The 19,056-nt window shown below is 37.1% G+C and overlaps 1 protein-coding gene across 1 annotated transcript in view; it reads left to right on the top strand.

The window, feature by feature from the left end:
* Positions 1 to 4,158: 4,158 nt before the first annotated feature.
* Positions 4,159 to 19,056, top strand: part of HIT1 (Membrane trafficking VPS53 family protein) — a 31,873-nt gene continuing 16,975 nt past the window's right edge. The window contains exons 1-9 of the mRNA XM_008795317.4: positions 4,159 to 5,377; positions 9,577 to 9,671; positions 9,814 to 9,870; positions 10,126 to 10,276; positions 13,326 to 13,396; positions 17,204 to 17,328; positions 17,730 to 17,890; positions 18,004 to 18,145; positions 18,941 to 19,004. Coding sequence (XP_008793539.3) covers positions 5,329 to 5,377; positions 9,577 to 9,671; positions 9,814 to 9,870; positions 10,126 to 10,276; positions 13,326 to 13,396; positions 17,204 to 17,328; positions 17,730 to 17,890; positions 18,004 to 18,145; positions 18,941 to 19,004 — 915 coding nt within the window. The 5' untranslated portion in view covers positions 4,159 to 5,328. The remainder of the gene's footprint in view (positions 5,378 to 9,576; positions 9,672 to 9,813; positions 9,871 to 10,125; positions 10,277 to 13,325; positions 13,397 to 17,203; positions 17,329 to 17,729; positions 17,891 to 18,003; positions 18,146 to 18,940; positions 19,005 to 19,056) is intronic.

The following is a 19,056-nucleotide window of genomic DNA, read 5'->3' on the forward strand; positions in this document are numbered from 1 at the left end:
TGGTTTAGCCATTACTATGAGTTTATGTTTGTATGACTCTATTTGTGTGTACGAGAAAAAGAGAGAGAACGAAATAGAGGAGGAAAGAAGAAAAGAATAAGGGAGGAGACCACTCATATACTTTGGCAAGGAGAATGAGGCTATTGGGAGTAACATAACATCCTCCCAAATATCTCTACTATGATGTAAGAAGAGTTTTAGTAGACAATGAAAGCTCTGTAAATATCTTGTTTTATGAGACATCCTAGCAAATAAATTTATCAACATATCGATTAAGGAGAATTGACTCTCTTTTAATCGATTTCTCTAGAGACTCGGTACTTGTGGAAGGAGTAATTATCCTTCTGGTCACCGTAGGTTGAGAATCTCGGTAGGTGACTGTCTTGTTTGACTTTCTGATCGTCAAGATTCCCTCAATGTACGATGCCATTCTTTGTCAGCCTAGATTAAATACGATTTGAGCTGTGGTATCTATTTATCACCTTACGATGAGATTCTCCACCAACAATAGGGTCGGTGAAGTCAGAGGCAACCAGGCACTAGCTTGGCAGTGTTAGGTGGCCACCCTCAAAAGAAATACCAAGCCCCTAAAAATGTTGCTTGAAGATCTGAATGTTCAGCATGAACATAAGGAATAGCATGAGAAACCCACCGAGAAGCTCACCTTCGTCCCGCTTCTCGGTGAAATAGCTGAGAAGTCTAGTTCAACTGGGTGCTCGACAATGACACAAAGAACCAACTCATCAAGTTTCTTCCTTCCAATTCCAACAAGTTTGTCTGGTCAGCTATTGACATGCTGGTATAAATTCTGTTATTGTGATACACAAGTTGAATATAGTCCCCAAGCATTGATCCGTGCAGTAGAAAAAGAGGAGCTTCGCCCCTGAATGGCAACAGACCATTGTTGGCAAACTCCTTGAGGTTGGGATCATCCATGAAGTCGATTACCCATAATGGATAGCTAACGTAGTGCTTATTAAAAAGGTTAATGGGCATTGGAGAGTCTATATTTACTTCATCGACTATAAAAGGCCGTCTTGAATGACAGCTTTTTATTACCAAGATCGACCAACTTGTTGATACTACCTCGAGCAACAAGCTTTTTAGTTTTATAGTTGTGTTCTCAGGATACAATCATATCAGGATGTATCCCAAGGATGAGGACGAGGAGAAAACAATGTTCGTCATGGACAAGGGCTTATATTGTTGCCACATGATGCCATTAGAATTGAAGAACGTCGGGGCTACATACCAATGGCTGATTAATTGCATCTTCAAGGATCAGATTAGTCAGAATATGGACGTATATATGAATGCTATGCTCATAAAGAGTCTGAGAGACGAGCATCACATCACTGATCTACACAAAGACTTTCAGACACTGAGGAAATATCATATGAAGTTCAATTCGAGCAAATGCGCATTTGGAGTCGCCTCAAAAAAGTTTCTGGGTTTCATGGTGACCTAGTAGAGGATCGAGGCCAACCCTTGGGCTTCATTGCTTCTCGGAACCTCTAAGATCGTGTGATTGTCAAATAGGGTAATCGGCCCATGATCAAGGTCGAGTTTGGTGTAAGTCTTGCTCCACTATTTTTGGTTTCTTCCTCTCTTCTTTCTTGTGTCGGCCGGCCACCATCGCCGACAATGCTGCAGCTGAAGGGCCGCCTGTGGCCACCGTCACTAAGGCTGAGCCACCTTGGGCTACCACCCCCTCTAATCCAAAGAGGAAGGGGAAGATGAACTTCCCTGTTTGTGAGGAGATTTCTCTCCTCTCTACCTTCTCTCTCTTTCTCTCTCCTCTCTACCTTTATCTCTCTCGTGTTACATTGTATATTGGACCCAGTAGAGAGCCCATGGCTCCTACTTCGTGGACTCTATGCTGACCCCTAGTAGAGGGTTCTGAACTAGTCCTTTGGTAATTGCCCAACATGTTGACTTCTACCTAGACATTGTCGAGCATTCTTGAACCTCATCCTTGATGCCTCTGCCTTGCCCTCCTTAATCTGATTTGACTCATTTTATGACCAGTTGGTTATCCAGATCTAAACCACCAAGGTTGTTGGATGCTCTTATCTAGGTTGTTGTGTCCTTTTTCTCTATTTCTTGAATTGTTTCATCATTTTTGTAATTATTTATTCGGTGCTATAGAGGTGTGATCAATTGGACAAGAAGATGTAGAGCAAGAGGATTTATGTTCTAATCCCTAAATCAAGGTAAATTCTTAATTTTTTAATTTAAATAGTTATGTATCAGGTAGGATCGAGAAATTGGGGATAAAGGTAACTTAGGCATCAAGAATTTTGAATTAGAAACTTGGCAACAATTTTAATTATTATTGCTAAGGATTGATCAAGGGCAAGTCATTTTATATTGATTAACTGGGCATGTTATGTATGGATCAGTAGCATTGTAGTTGTGTTGGATTGTGGTAGAGGTAAGAATCTCTGAACCTGATCACTAGTATGGACCGGTAGCATTGTAGTAGTTGTGTTGCATAATGAGATTTGTTTTTATGGACATGGTTTTGCATGAGATGATATATTTTATGTGGTTTCCAGTGTAAACATACTTGTATGATTATTATATGTATCAAATATTAAAAACATGACTATATGAATAATGATTATAAATACCATGAAATTGTGAGAAATGCATTGTATAATTGGAATTGATTTGACAAGGCTAACATGTAAAATCAGATGGATAAGAAGTGGTTTGAACTAACCTCATTATTGGATAGCCTCTATGAGCTTACGCATAAGATAACCTATGCGAACTTAAGCATGGAATAGCCTCCATATGCTTACGTGTGGGACTACCTCCATGAGCTTATGCGTGGGATAGCTTCTATAGGCTTGCGCATGAGACAACCTCCATAAGCTTACACGTGGGTATTGTTATTAGTCTTAATGGTTAGTCCAAAGCTTGAAAAATATTTGCTATGAAACATGGAATTAATATGAAAAACATATGAAACTGTTGTTGAATAATTAGATGATCTGGATATATATATATATATATATATATATATGTGTGTGTGTGTGCGCGCGCGCGCGCGCGCGCGCGTTATTGTGTGTTTCTTTTGATAAGATGGACATTGATCACTTGTGTGCATGCTATTTTGATATTTCAAATATGATTATGGCATTTATTTTATCTGCTATTATTTATTTGATTATTTTCTTATTATATTATTATGGTGTAGCGGTTGGAGATTCTAACTAGGCTGGAAAAGTTCATATCTCTCTTTACATTTTTTTTTTTAAAGTCATAGGGCACGTAGTTTCAGATGGGTGAGACGAGAACTTCGAGCTGTAGAGCTATTAGTTAGTTAGTTATTTCTATTTTTTTTGTATCAACAAACATTTGAAATTTTGTAACTATGCAAGTTGATGATTTAATTATAGTAATTTTTATTGGATTAATTGATTATTAATTATTATTTTAAATTAGAAAAAATATTTGGTTATTATCATCCTAGGCTTTGCTTGATCTCTAGGGCATTGCTTTAGGAATTATGTGGCCGTGTCATATAGTCGACCTAGGTAATGTGTTCAGGATGTGTCACCCCAGCCGTATACATTTTCGGCGATATCCTAATCATTTTCTTTGATTGCAAATCAAACCTAATGTGGTGCAATGCTTCTCTAACCGAGCAGAGCAGCATCGCACGTCCACCGTCCACCTATTAGATTGGATTTTGAGAGGCAACCCTTGTTGTTGCAATTTGACATTGTAGTAAATAAAAAAATATTAAAACTTGCATTTATACTGTCCATTTCAACTTGAGTTTTAACTGGAAGCCATGCTCAACTAAACGAAAGAAAACCCCTCACCATTTTCTTAGCAGGGCTCAAGCATTTTCCACTGAGATGTCCTTTCTCCAATGGAACCTCATTTTGGGTTCTCCTTACCCTTTTGCTCCTGTTACAACCATGGGAAGCCCCCTCGAGTAAAATCTCATCCCTCTCTCTCTCTCTTTCCTCGCAGTCTCTCTCATGATTGATCAGATTCAGTTAGATCCAGTGGGAACTCCGCAACCCCCACAACCAATAAACGGAATATCTCGGCAAAATAAATTTATTTGTTGGAAAGGGATGGTACAAAATTGCTGCCTTGGAGCTCTTTTAACTCTAGATCGACTTAAAACACAAATTCAAGGTCAAGTCTATCCGTATTCACAATCCAGTTAAGCCGTGCCCTCTATTCTCCACGTCACCTCTCTTTTTTTTTTTTTTTAAATATCGAATCACTGGTATCAGGGCAAGATCTCAGCCCTCCATTCCAAGCGCCCCTTCTATTTTTTTTTAATTTTTCATCTGATCATTAGTATCAGAGCTATATCTTAGCCCTTCATTCCAAGGCCGAGACCTGGTGAGATCGGGCCGTTAATCACTCCCGGGCCTGGAGCCGAGTCACCGACTCTTTCCAGAGCTCAGATCGAAGAGACCAGAGCCGGAGAGTAGAGACCAGAGTCCGAAGGAGGCTTCCCCGATCGAGGTTTCCGCGATCGAGGTTTCCCTCTTCTTCTCCTCGAGGCTTCCGCAGCCGCTGCTGACCTCGACGTGGACGGTGGACCAGATCTAGGTTGATCCTGGCAATTCGAACACTCGCTGCTCAGATCGGAGGGGTCTAGAAAGGCATCCCACCTTGGTTGCAGATTCTCTCCCGACGCATCGCCCGCACGAGCGAGGATCCCCTCAACGAGGATCCAATCTCCGGATCTCGAAGGTGTCGTCGCTCCCACTTCGATCTTGCGCCGTCGCCCCTGTTTCGCCGTCCTGTGCCGTCTTCCTGTGCCATCTCCGGGATCTCGAAGGTATTCGGCGTCGGTCACCGGGGGTCCTCCCTCTGTTCCGCGTCGCCCCTGCTTCGGTCTGGAGTCTGTCTCCCCTGTCGCAGCGGTTCCCACCTCGCCGGAGTCGGTCATTGACGACGCTCACTGGGGCTTCTCCTGAATCGGCCCGCAGTCTTCTTCACCAGGGCCCTTTTCCAGCCCCTGATTCAGTTCGCTTCACCAGGCTCTGTTTCAGAGCCCTTTCGCGCCTGTTTCAATCCGGGTCCTCGCCTCTGTTACGGCCCGGATCTTGTAGCCATTTGAGTAATCGTGAGGTCTCTAGTTCGAGCCTTCTATAGTAGCTTCTGAGGACGAGACCCTGTTGCAGACTGGGTCGTCACCAAGGTTCGCGGTCTTGCTTCAAGCAATTCCTTGTCATCCACGTATAGGCCGCCCCAGTTTTCCTCAACCATCGGTAAAGAAGCTTTATCAAGCTAAACACAAACATTATAGATCGGATTGATTTTCCACTATTGACAAAATCACGAGGCATGGACAAGTCCAGTGCTTTGGAGTACATCAATCAAATGTTTCCTACTGGTCTGGTTTCTTTCCTCTTATTTACTTTGAACAATTAATTTTCACTTAACTGTTAGTTTGCTTCGCTTGGGTTGACATTCCAATATCGAATTACTTATTCATACTCTTTATGTTCTTATTTTAGCTGTTTATTTATTCATAAGTATAAGCTAACACAATGGCTGTTCAGTTTGATTTCTCTCCTCTTCTACAAGTGACTACTAGGAAATTGAAACTGCTAAGAATTCAAAATTTTCAATTAAGACACCAGGTCTCGGTGACAAAAATAAGGGCTTGGGAAGCTAGAAATGATGATCTGGAAATTGGCATATCAAGATTTGGGGTAAGGCTATATAAAAGTCGATATAATCTACGTTTCAGAAGACTTTCTTTGGGCGTTTGAAACATGAGAAAGTCTGATACCTTAGGTTAGATTTTGTAGACTTAAAAGTTTCCTAGTTACCAACTTATAAGTAAAAGTGAATTCATGGGTGACCTTGTAATACACCACATTCATGCAATATCTTGATGCTAAGTACCGATGACCAAAACCAACTGCCCCTATACCATTGGCTTTTCTAGTTTTTTTTCACAACTCTCATCCTGCTTTGCTTATGCCAACTCCCTCCTTTTTTTTGGTCCTTTTGCACAAATTCAAGCTGCCTTTCATCAAGGTTCTAATTGGAGCCAAGGGTTTGACCATCTCACATGGGCCTCATGGCAACCAGCAGTTATACTTTGGAAAATCAAGATTGGCGGACATGAGATGCCGTGAAGTATGAAATGCCCTAAAGTGATCTATTTTGGTATTTGATATCTATCATACTAAATAGTAGAGATACTAATGAAGGTATTTGTAATAGAATTAGAGCTGGCTGGATGGAGTAGTGAGGTGCTTTTGGGGTATTGTGTAGGTGATATATACCTTGGAAAATCTCTCAACATTGAATGATAGCTTTTCGAATAAACTATATTCCATACCAATAATTTCTTGACATCTATGTTAAAGTCTGCTTGAAACTTAAATCCCTCAATCCTCAAGAAAACTAATATTGGGGCAATTATGCATAAATGTCAGGTACTTTGTTATTGAGAAACATGGTCAGTTAGGCTTTCATAACCTATTGAAAGTGGACCACATTATGTATTTTAGTAGGGTAGAACATTAGGAGTCAACTAGCACGCAGAATAATTTCTTCAACAAGAAGTGGCTAAAGAAACTTCCTTGTAGTCCTATAGCGTTAGGTCCCATTATCTTAGTTCCATCCTTTGTTGCAATTGTTGCATGCCCATTACATCTTTGGCCAGATGAGGGTTGAATATTATGTATATGTTGTGTGTATCTGATTGTTGGCTGTAGCTGCATTATATAAAGGAGTAACCGATAGATGACTGTTCAATGCGTGTCATTAGTTGAAGAGGAAATATTTTTTGGATGATTGTTATCCAATCAATTGATGAAACATAATTTGGAAGGTGCAGAGCACATTAAGAATTCAAAAGGTTAGAGTAATATGATTCCATAAGTCAACTAAGGAAAGGAATATTTAATAGCTGGTTGTGATCCCATTATCCGAGGAAGAATTGTTCGATGAGTAGCTATGGTCCCACCTAATGGTGAAATACTCAGTATTTTTTTTCATTTTATTTGTGTGAGTTTTATTCAGTGTATAAATTTGTTTTAAGGGGAAGAAGGTTTGAATGATGATGCTTGTGGTATTATCATCTGGGATGGATATCAGAAGAAGAGTAGGAGATGTACATCATTCTTGATGAGACTCATATACAAGGATAATGGATGGACGGCAAACTTAAATCATTCCCAATTTGCCCATCTTTTCTTATTTCAAGAGTAAGAGCCTTTTCCCCCTCCTGTCCTTTCGTCACATCCAACCACATCAACCATTCATTGTTGAGTGGTGAAAGAGATTGGGCTCTTAAGCATGATGGCAATGGTGGATATCTTGAACCACAGGTTCTCCTCCATCAAACTCCCGATGACAATTCTAAGGAAGAGATTGAGGATAACACGTCAACGGAGAGACAGTTATGTTCTATGTTCTCGAAGAAGAGACTGGTGGAGAGATCTGTTGCCATCATGTTGGTTCAGATATGCATTTGGTCCTTTTTTGTTTATGACAGCAACTAGGCTAGGGTTTTGGAGATCTAGGATTAAGGGATGGGAAAGATAGTGCATGCATTCTACTCCTGATAGCTGGCTTCTGGATAGCTTTCTTTTGTGAAGTTAGCAAATATAAGGGATAACTGTTGGGTGTCCAAGAGAGAATAAGCAAAACAGTATTATAGATTGTTTTGTATATGGGTGCTAGACGTTTTAGGACACTATCAAGAAGACCCTAAATGTACCTTTTCTTCTTTATCTGTTAGATGGTGTACACATAATATACATATTATTAGTGCTTTTGACTTTCCACACCCAAATGCTTGGTTTGAATTTTCCTTCCAAACTTTGAACCAATGCCAAAGTGTTTCAGTTTTGGTCAAAATCAATCTGACACTCATGTTAATTTTGTCATTTCAATTAGAGCTAGGTTATATCTGCCATCTTTTAGTTTCTTAAATGTCCAGAATCATTTTCTCTAGATTAAGATTAGATCTTGCAAGCATTATGATAATTTGGAAGTATACAACTTACAAAAGTTAATTCTAAAACCATTTAGTTGTAAAGCAAAATTTTTGGTGTATGTTTGGCTACCCTACAGTTCTATTCTCATATTCTATTATCATATGATAAAATGACATCAAAAGGTAAAATAACATACCCTATTTTGGATATTTATTATAAATAATTTTTAAAATGGTTCTAGTGTGGTTTCCCCAAAATGATGCATCTAAACATACAAAACAGTATAATATAATATAATCTAAAATGATTTCTAATTCACTTTTCTTTCTTGTTTTCCTACTTTTTTTCTAAATTTCCTAATTCATTTTTTTTGATTTTGTAATTTTCAAATTATACTGCCGAACCTGGATCTCTTAATTAACCTGGCTAAAATTGAAACCAAGCTTCTAAACCTAGTGGTTTCCAATCACCATAATTACAAGATAATTGATAATTTTATATAATTATTTCCTTATATGTGTAGACTCAGAACATTTTCTCTACGCATCAAACAAGACACCCCAATGTGATGACAAAAAAGAAAACTGAACCTGTTCAATGAATGGTTTCAGTTTGGAACATTTCCTGAATAGGTGAAACTATCTCTACATGCCATTTGGATCATTTATACATAGCTGCAAAATGTTTTTCTTCATATCAGATTGTAAACCATTCCTTGATGGTTCTGGGACATGATTTTTTGATAGACAGTAAAGTCCCAAGACCTAGAATTTCATGCCAATGAGATGGTCATAATATAAAGTTTGATGTTGGTAATTCCAATGCATAAAGTTTATTATCCTCTTATCTGATGCAAGTCAAAAGCAATTCATACCTTACTTTCTTTGCAGTCTGTTTTCAGTTTGTATTGTTTCCTGCTAGAGAATGAAACCAGATTTCTTTCTTTTTTTTTAGTGACCAGTACATTTATGTATAGTTGCATTTTTAGCTATGGAAGTCACATTCACTTTTCATTCTGTATCAAATGAATGCCTCATCTTAGTGATATTTATTATTGGGCCTTGTAATGTCTACCAGCTGTTGAATCAAAGCAAATTGTTCTATTGTTTGCTTTTTGTTTCTATGAGGTTGTAGCATAATTGACAAAATCACTTGTTCAATTCAGCACCTAACACCAGCGAGAGGAGTTAATATTTCTTAGCTCCTTGACATGACAGTTCAATGTGTTCCAAGTTTTGTTTTGTACTGAAAAACAATAACAATGGCGAACATATGACAGAAAAAGAAAACATTCTGAAAATTTGAGAATTCCTTGAATGTTCCAATTCATGAGGTTTCCACACATTCTTGGTCTATAAAACTGGTAAATTGGTAATACAAGTAATCTTGAAAGCAAACTGGGCTGAGGTTCCCAGGTTCAAACATTGATAGGTGATCCCCAAGTTTTTGACTCATGAGTCAGGTAATTCCAAGGTGGTTCTCCTACCATCATTCTAAAAAGAAGGCAAGCTTGAAAGATATATACGATTTAGCTTACAACTTCATATTGTAGACTGCAGAAAATTGCTATTTTTTTTCTTAGGAATTTGTTGCTACAAAAGCTGATATCACGAACCATGTCATATGCATTCAGAAGCATCATTATCTGGTGTGGAGCCACTTATGCAAAAGATACAAAGTGAGATTCGTCGTGTGGATGCAGCTATATTGGCAGCTGTTCGCCAACAGGTCTTGTCTGCCTCTATGACATTATGTTATTTCTTCTTCACATTATTCTGCATTCGCCATGTAACTGGTCCTTCTTTCATTGTCAATTGTAACTTGTTGTAAGTGTAACGTGTTTCACTATCATGTGACCATGCATGCACAGAGTAACTCGGGGACAAAGGCTAAAGAAGATCTTGCTGCTGCAACACGTGCTGTTCAGGTCCCCTCCCTTTTATGACTTCCCGTTTGAAACTGCTAATACGAAGGGGGACTAAGCTGAGTCATCCAAATGTCAATGATATATGTTCCTACTGATATTATCAGATAACATTTTTATCAGATAACTTTTTGTCATTTTACCTACATAGTTACATGGGTCATGAAGATATTTTTGAGAAAAAAGTCCTTTGAATTTTATGGGTAGTAAGTGATGTCCATTATCTTGTGTTTTGAAAATTTTATGTCCTGTTCACAGGAACTAATGCACAAGATACTTGAGATAAAAACAAAGGCGGAACAAAGTGAAACAATGGTTCAAGAAATTTGTCGTGACATTAAGAAGTTGGACTTTGCAAAGAAGCATATAACAACCACAATTACTGCTCTTCATCGTCTTACCATGCTAGGTCAGCAATTTGCTAGTTATTACTTGATATATTTGACTCTTGAATCAAATGCCCACTAGTTAATATGAAATAGAAAAATTATGTTATTGAGATGGCTTCATTTTAGCGTTCCAAACTATCATGTACAAATATTTTTAGTTTGTCTATTCAAATCTTGTGCATGGATGTTTGGATTGTAATTCATTTTCTTCGTAGTATCTATTTAATTATAATACCATTATAGATCATTTTTTGTTCTTATCCAAAAAAAGTTGTAAGTAATAAAAGACCGGCAAACTCAAGATATTATGATATGGATGTCTCTTGGACTACATAATGTTGCTTACATAGTTGGGATGTGGATGGTTGTGTACCATTGTAGGTGAAATATTTTCTGGAAATAACTTAAGCTGTCTTTGGTTAGTTTAATCTACAACTTTGATGTGGTAAACATAAATATGCAATTAACAGATATTTACTATTCTTCACTTATATCAAGTCCCATATTTTCATTTATTATTCCTCTTAACTTTTGTCAATTTTACTTCGGAATGTTGTCGCACTTCATTATCTTGGAGACTGTACTTTTTGTGGAATTCTGGATCCTTTGTTCAGAGTTACTAGTTTCTAAGTTTTCTTCCAAAATATATGTATGTGCTACTTTATAGATCATAAACCATAGCAAGCTCAGGTATTATATGTCAGTCATATTCCAGTCACTGAATGTTATTCTATGTTCCCTCTCTTAGCTTTATTTCTGCCAAATGGTCTTTTACGTCTTACCCGATCAAAATTCAGTGTTGCACTATTCCATCTATATCTTGCTGCTCATAATTTATTCCTTAATCCTATTTCTGGTATCTACACTCATAACAATAATATTTAAATTAACATGGGATTGGCTTGTCTGGGTGTTTTGCTTTTTTTTTCCCCTCCTGCTTCTTGAGAAACTCACTCGATATAAGAGGAAAAGATGTGGCATCTTACACATCAAAGTTATACCAATGCACTTGATATTTTTTACTTGCTCTTATGAAATGTTTCAAAATTTAGATTAGGCTTCATGAGTAACCACTGGTGGACGATGCTATGTGAATGTTTGAGATGGTAAGATCATGTTCAATGAAGACTAATAATTGTCTTGTAAGGAATGAGTCCCTAATTTGTGTATGAGGGGTCAGGGCTTGGTTTTGTACTAGTGAATAAAAGGATTTAGGGGAATTATGCATTGGCTTGAAGACAAGACACTTGATAGCTAATGGTAATGGTTGGATTTAACGCTTTCTAATATAAAGCTTACAAAGAAAGTGGATTAATTTTATTATTTTTAATTATTGCTAACCACGTCAAAGGCGACCTTGAAGGTCTAGAAAATGGATGGTGTGTGCCTAAGTGTTGAAGGAATCAGTTAGGAAAGATTCACTAGTCTTGCACTAATGCAGAACATAGTAGACCTGTTACAAGAATGAATTGTGAAATATGTTTGGTAAATTGTGACCCCACTTATTGCTTAAATATATAAGAGTTTCGAGTCTCTACGTTGGTTGGGTTTGCTTTCAATATCTTTCAAATGCAAAAGTAAAAAATAGAAGTTCAAGAGAAGTGTGTGGTAGTCTACAAGACTATGATGTGGTGGACATGCATGTGTTATGTCTAAAATATGTGTTTAGGATGTGTGGCGAATTGCTGTTCTGCCTTCTTAGATTGCCAAAAACACTATATCTTATTTACTTTTATACCGAATATATGAGCAAAAGAATTTGTTGAATGATTTAAGATGTATCCCCAACTGCTATCCAAATCACTTGATTTGATAATTAATTATAAGAATCCAATATCATTTGGCACATAATTTATTAGGAAATCTATCCAAGCTTTTAATTTCTTTCTTTTTTTTTTCTTTTTTTTTTTGGGGGGGGGGGGAGGTTGCTTGGCTTTCATGGTTCCATCCCTCCTTGGCTATTGATCGTCTCTTGCAGGACAAGCACATTATTACATTATCTTGCCCCTCCTTGACCCAACAACCTCTCTCTCTCTCTCTCTCTCTCTCTCTCTCTCTTGTTTTTGACACACTGTTAAAGATTTTGAGATAGTAAGTGATTGCCTTTGTGGTTCATTAATCTTTCTGGAAAATAAAATCTTCTTCTATATTCTAGTATGCAGGTTCTAAAATGTCTTTTCTTTTTTATGCCAATCTTTGTGTTCATGTGCTGGTGATTTTCTGGTATTTAGCTGAGCTTTGTATTATGATTTTAGTAATATTTGGAGTCATTGTGTTCTTTAATATGGAATGGTATTATAGGAGTCACATCAATTAAAGTAATGGAGAATCTATTGAGATGATATGAGTAAGTAGAATGAAAATCTAAGGTGGCTTCATTAAGGAAAAATACCAGTCTTTGTTGAAGTTCGGGAAGAGTGGGAAAGCTAAAGGTAACATGGATAAAAGTTGTGACTAGAATGAGGGAAAAATGGAAGCCCTTCACATGGATGATTGGTGAATGAGTTTTCACAAAGTCAAGCCCGACTAATCTGGACAAGCAGATAAGGCTTGCTGCTAATGTTTTGGGAAGATGGAGGCTTATTTTGGGGTATTTTTTTAATCTTTTCCCCATTCTGTGTAGTATAATGCATCATTTAATATTTTGTTCTTCTTGATGTTCATGGAATGGACTATGCTGGGTTTACCTAAGTAAAAAGAGAAAGTCCTTTGGAACAAATAGTTTGTATTTTATATTTTGGATGTCTAGGTAATGGTTTATGATCTGTTCAAATTATGTCAACAGCACAGGATTTTATCAGAAGGCCCAGTTGTGAAGAATTCACAATGTAATCTTTGTGCTATGGTTTGACTCATTGATGTAAACAAACATATGTATTTTTTTCACAACCACTTTATGGTTTTGTTTCCCAACACTTCTATTTTACATCATTTTGCTCTCAGTGCATCGTTTAGGTCTCTGTGGTGGTGTGAGATTACTAAAAACTCATTTACAAATATGTTTACTGAAGATGGAGGACCTCTATATATGTTCTTATTTTGCAGTTTTTTTTTGTTTCTGATTTGCAGTCTCGGCTGTTGATCAACTTCAAGTGATGGCCTCAAAACGTCAATATAGGGAAGCTGCTGCACAGCTGGAGGTAACATAAACATCAATAGCTCATCCAAAATCCAAGTTCAATATTCATGCGATGTACTTCTCTCATAAAATTAGCAAGTTTGCACCCTTACAAGATCATCTGAATTTCTGAACCTAATTTCTTATTAATCTTTACATTCACTTATGTGGTTGCATCAAGTATACTGAAGCTCTTGAGCTAAAAGTAAACATTCAAGTACTTGATCATCATGCAACCCTTCCTTTATGTATCATAAAAGCCAAATATGGAAGTGCAGCTTATGCTCTGTAAAGCTGATTATTTATGAGAATTAGCTAATTAATTATCTTGGTTGAATAATTGCTTGTTTTGATTGTGCTTGATCTCATTTTATATTTCCAACGGGCTGTTGTATTGTGCATCTGTTGTAATTGGGACGCAACCATCAATTTTAACGCAATACATCTCAATATATGCAGATCAACTCTGTTGATTGTTTAATTTCACATTGCCGTCTTGGTTCCAGGTTTTTCTTGCCTTTTTTTTTTTCCGCAGGGGGGGGGGGGGGTGTTGTTATTGGAAAAATGATTTGATAGTGACTCCTCTATAAAAGATTTAAATCAACATCCAAAAATCTGCAGAGCATCATTTGGAAACAGAAATCTTTGCATCCTTGATGTTTCAGTTCTGATTTCATCTTGCAGTAATGGTATCTTTCCTGAACAATGCAATCTCTAGAGTGCTGATGTTTTGAAAACAAATTTGCAATAAACAGTGATCTGTTTATAGAAAGTTCTTGCTAGAGTTGGTTACTCACTCAATCTACCTTTGTCGCGGCAACTTATTGGCAGTACATCTTCATTTATGCTAATGACACCTCCAGTTTCTTACTGGCCGTAATCTGATTCCTACTCAACATTCTGGAATTCTGTGTTCAACAGTTGATCTGCATTACTTCCTGCATGTGTCGCCTGCGCAAGTGCAATTTGTAAGTTGGGGTTGTGCAGAATCTCACTCTAGGAGAGTAATAATTGTGTGTACAGTTATGATATCGGAAGAAAATGATCAATAGGATGGAAGGTGGTGGTCCTATAATGTGAGGGGGGAACCAGCGAATTGTTGTGTGAAGACTATTATTATATGCAAAGTCTGAATGCATCTTGCACAGAGGGAAAGGAGTGTCGAGTTAACAGCATTTATCTTACATGAAAGGCAGCAAGGGAGGTTCTGAGCGTGTAGGAACATGTTAGTGCTTCTAAGTTCAAATTAAGACTTTGGCTTTTTAACAATATGTGTTTGTGATCTTTCTTCTAGAAAGTATAATGTTTTGTGTAAGCTGGTACCTGACATTGTAGAATTAGTTTCAAACAGGCTAACACACCACACGGAGGTTGATAATTGCTTATCCTACTCTAAGAGCTCTGACTTAATTGGGTGAGGCTACTGCAAAAATAGATCCCTAAGAATGAAAGCTAAAAAAGCTTGTTTAATTTTTATATGGCTATTACTAAAACTTTTAAATTGGTTCAAAATAGTAAATCATGCAGATAGTATAAAAAATGCCAATATGAAGAACTTGAAAGATAAAAAAAAAGTGAATAAGGATCATATGTTTCTTTAACATATCATGATACATGTTTCCATTTATAAAATGGATCTGAGTAGAAGGGTTACCTATTAGATTTTATTATTTGTGATCAAATACAGTAATTGCTTGCTTGAATATAATGTTATGCATGAGCAAATACAGTTTGCATATGTTTCATTTATGATGACACTATGAGTAATTGGTTAGAACTATGGAGTTAAAATTAGTAATTTGATCAAGCTTGAACAAAAAAAGAAAAAAAACTCAGGTGTTAGCTGCATATTTGTTTTGAAATCCAACTTGTTTGTGATCCAGGTTTGTCGGACCGATTTCGAGGCTCTTACCGGCCGGTGACCGATTTGGTAAGGCACGGGTCCTTATGTATTGTGTCAGAACACACTGAAATAGTTAGAGGGAGAAGGATAGGGCGGAAGAGGGAGAAAGGGAGGGAGAAGGAGAGGGAGGAAGAGGCAGAAGGAGAGGGAGGGAGAGGGAGAGAGGCCGAGGCCTCCATAGTCACCTGAGAGAGAGAGAGAGAGAGAGAGAGAGAGAGAGAGAGAGAGAGAGAGAGAGAGAGAGAGAGAGGCCAAGGTGTTTGACAATAGCTTCACGAGGGGGCTTGCTGGAGGAGGTAGGCGAGGGAGAGAGAGGGGAAGCAAGGGCTTCACGAGTGCTTGAAGCAGCTTCAAGCTGTTTGAATCCGGCGATAGGGACTGAAAGAGAGAGATAGAGAGAGGGGAGGCTTACCTTGGGCGACTATTCGAGAAAGAGAGACAGTGGAAGCTCTGAGCATCTAGCAGAGAGAGACCTCACAAGACGAAGAGAGCAGGCGTCAGAGCCCTCAAAGGCTTTCGAAGCTCTAGCTTGAATCGGGGGGAGGAAGGCAAGGGATTTTATAACCCTAATTGGTCTGCACGGCTGAACCATCCCGGGTTGGCGTCAGTTTGGTTCGATACGGGCTGAACCATATGATCTAGGTTGGCTCGGTGTTCCTTGTTTGTGATACTATTTTATTTAAATAACCAATTAATAATATAGCAATTAACCTTGTACAATTTGCTATATTAAGAAATTATGGGGGCTAGTGAAGAACATTGTGATGAGAAGGGAATATTTTGTGGACTAATTTTGTAAAATGGAAACTTTTTGTTTATTGACCTTTGTGATTTGGAGAACAAATGAGTGGGGATGTTATGCATGATGATCAGAGAGAGAGAGAGAGAGATTGGGCTCCTTAGATTATGAAGGAAACAAATGACTTACAGCCTACTAACATATCCTAGTTCATTATCAAAAGCACTCCTCTTGGATCTGTGATCCATGTTGCACGTGAGAAAGAGAGGGGTTTACTTGTTCATTTTAAGCCTTTTTAAGCAACTGTGGTTCTTATAATTATGGTTTAGTAACATGTATTACGCTCATATAATTAAACCTAAAGGTGCTGAATTGTGCTTCATTGTTTTAACGATAAGCACAAAATGACATTATTAGACATGCACAGACAGCTATCTATACTCAAGATAATAAAAGATACACTCATACTACTGATTTCCTTTTTGTTTCTTTATTCTACTTTATTTTTTATCTTCTATCTTATCGTTAGATTTTATTAAAAGTATTAGAAAGAAAATGAGATTTCAAGATCAGCCAAACTAATCGCTCATCAGAATATCACATCTGAAATTGATTATCATGTTGATTCTCATAAGCATGCAAAATCAAAAATTGTACGCTCTATTAGCATAAACTGCAAACTAGCGTAAGATATATTATCATGGAAAGAAAGCAATTTCATTAGAAAGTTTTTTTTTTTTTGAAATGTTTGTCTCTAACAAGAACCAGTTTTCTTCATATTCATGGCTTCTTAGTTGTTGCATATTATTAGTATAATAGACACCGACCACTGAAAAAGATGGTGGTTCCCGAACATCTTGGTGTGGTTGAATTGCAATGTCATGAGGCATTCTTATTGAGACATTCTATTTTATTTACTGTTGGCTTTTCCTGCTGTTTTACTGTTGGCTTTTTCATGCTGTTGCTTCTAGAGTAATATTGTGCATGACTAGGTTGACTTGCAGTCAATTTTTACATATTAGTACTAGTTACTGATATATTAGATTGAGTATGTATTTCTTTTCCTGTTTGTTTGTTTTATATTTCTCTATTTATTATTTGCTAAATTTTCTACATGTGCTTGTTAGAAATGCATTCCAAGTAGATGGTCAATATCATTTCTAATTAATGGTTCTACCTTTCTCCAGGCTGTAAACCAATTGTGCAGTCACTTTGAAGCTTATCGGGATATACCAAAGATTACTGAGCTTCGAGAGAAGTTCAAGAACATCAAAAAAATACTCAAGTCGCACGTATTTTCAGATTTTTCAAGGTAAGCATTTGAAGAATTTGCTTCTACAAGGGGTTAGGATTGAATTTTAACATTTAAGAAACACAAACTGATATGAAGCTTATTCTGAAAAAGTTGATGACCTGGCTCAGGTGGTTGAGTAACATTCCATGGTTACAAAACTTGGCCGCCATAGAGACCTAGTATTGAAAGTTTGAAACCCTATCAAGGAATTAGAGATGGACAACTCAGATTGGGCTGAAAAATTTTGCATGCACAAAGTAGATGCATAGGAGTGCACTTGCAGCTGAGCTCTGTTGCATGTCATTCACTAGCTTCTCTTTTGAATTTTTATAGCTATCAAATCGTTCAATTTTTACATGTGATTTTTAATATTATACAATTATGTGGTTTGCATATAAATTTTAACAATGCTCTTGCAGCTTAGGGACTGGAAAAGAGACAGAAGAAACTAATTTGCTGCAGCAGCTATCTGATGCTTGCCTGGTGGTTGATGCTTTGGAGCCATCTGTCAGGGAGGAGCTAGTAAAAAACTTTTGTAGCAAGGAACTCACTTCGTATCGCCAGATTTTTGAGGGAGCAGGTCTAGTCCAGAATATCGTACCTATTTTTAAAATTAATATGTTCTTTTTCACCTACATGGTTTTCATCGATTCTGAAATTGGTTTCTTTGTCCCCTTTGATTTCTTGGATTAGAACTAGCAAAGTTGGACAAGACTGAAAGACGATATGCATGGATTAAGCGCCGGTTGCGAACAAATGAGGAAATTTGGAAAATTTTTCCACCTTCATGGCATGTTGATTATCTTCTCTGCATACAGTTTTGCAAGTTAACAAGGTTTGTTTAATTTAATGACATGTTGCATCTCTAATTAGATATTAAAACTTTTGCATTGTGTTTTTGGTAAGAACGGGTTTTCTTTTCCCATTCTATCGTGTTCAAACATTTGAAACAAAAGGGCTCTTGAGAGTTTGATTCTAACACTTAAAATATTTATAATTCTAAGAAAACTAAGCCTGCATGCCTGGGTCAACTAGTTAAACTCTCTGTTAACATGGAAGCAAAAGGCTTGATGTCAAACTTAGTCAGTTAATACTTAGAAGTTAGAACTAATCTTATTAGTCAACTTCTATAAAATCTCTTTGCATGATACAATCAGTGATCATCAAATGATCCCTTTCATCAATGACTTTTAGTTGTCTATATCAGAGTCTTTTATAGGCACTCTTACTCTTTAGTTAGTGAAGGCAACAAGCTATAGTAGTTTCTTAATGAAATAAATTTCTCTTTTTTAGGATTATGAATTTGCTAACTTCTTTTGCTTGGTTCTTAACTTTTAATATTTGTTATGGTAAGGTTTTATGAGCAGCTAATTTCTTTGAATTGCTGATTGATATTCGTATGAAGAGTAAACTTCTTCTGGAGAACTTGTCATCTATATTCAAGTGCACTGATACAACTATTAAGTAAATAGGCAGCATGCCCTTCTTATCTATCATAGCTTTGCATATTGAAAATTGTTCTGGATATTGTAAACTAGTCTTCACTTAATTATTTGATAATGTATAACATTCTAGTTTGTCATTCCATATCCATCTTTAATTGGATTATATTGTTTATTTTCTTTGCTAGGACACAAATTGTGGATATCCTTGACAATCTCAAAGAAAAGCCTGATGTTGGAACACTATTGTTGGTAATTCCCTTTCTCATTTTGAGTATTGTAGGAATTTAACTCATCTTCATGT

This window comes from Phoenix dactylifera, chromosome 1, assembly GCF_051530095.1.
Source record: "Phoenix dactylifera cultivar Ajwa chromosome 1, Ajwa_hap1_PhDact_Kaust_v1.1, whole genome shotgun sequence".
Taxonomy (NCBI): domain Eukaryota; kingdom Viridiplantae; phylum Streptophyta; class Magnoliopsida; order Arecales; family Arecaceae; genus Phoenix; species Phoenix dactylifera.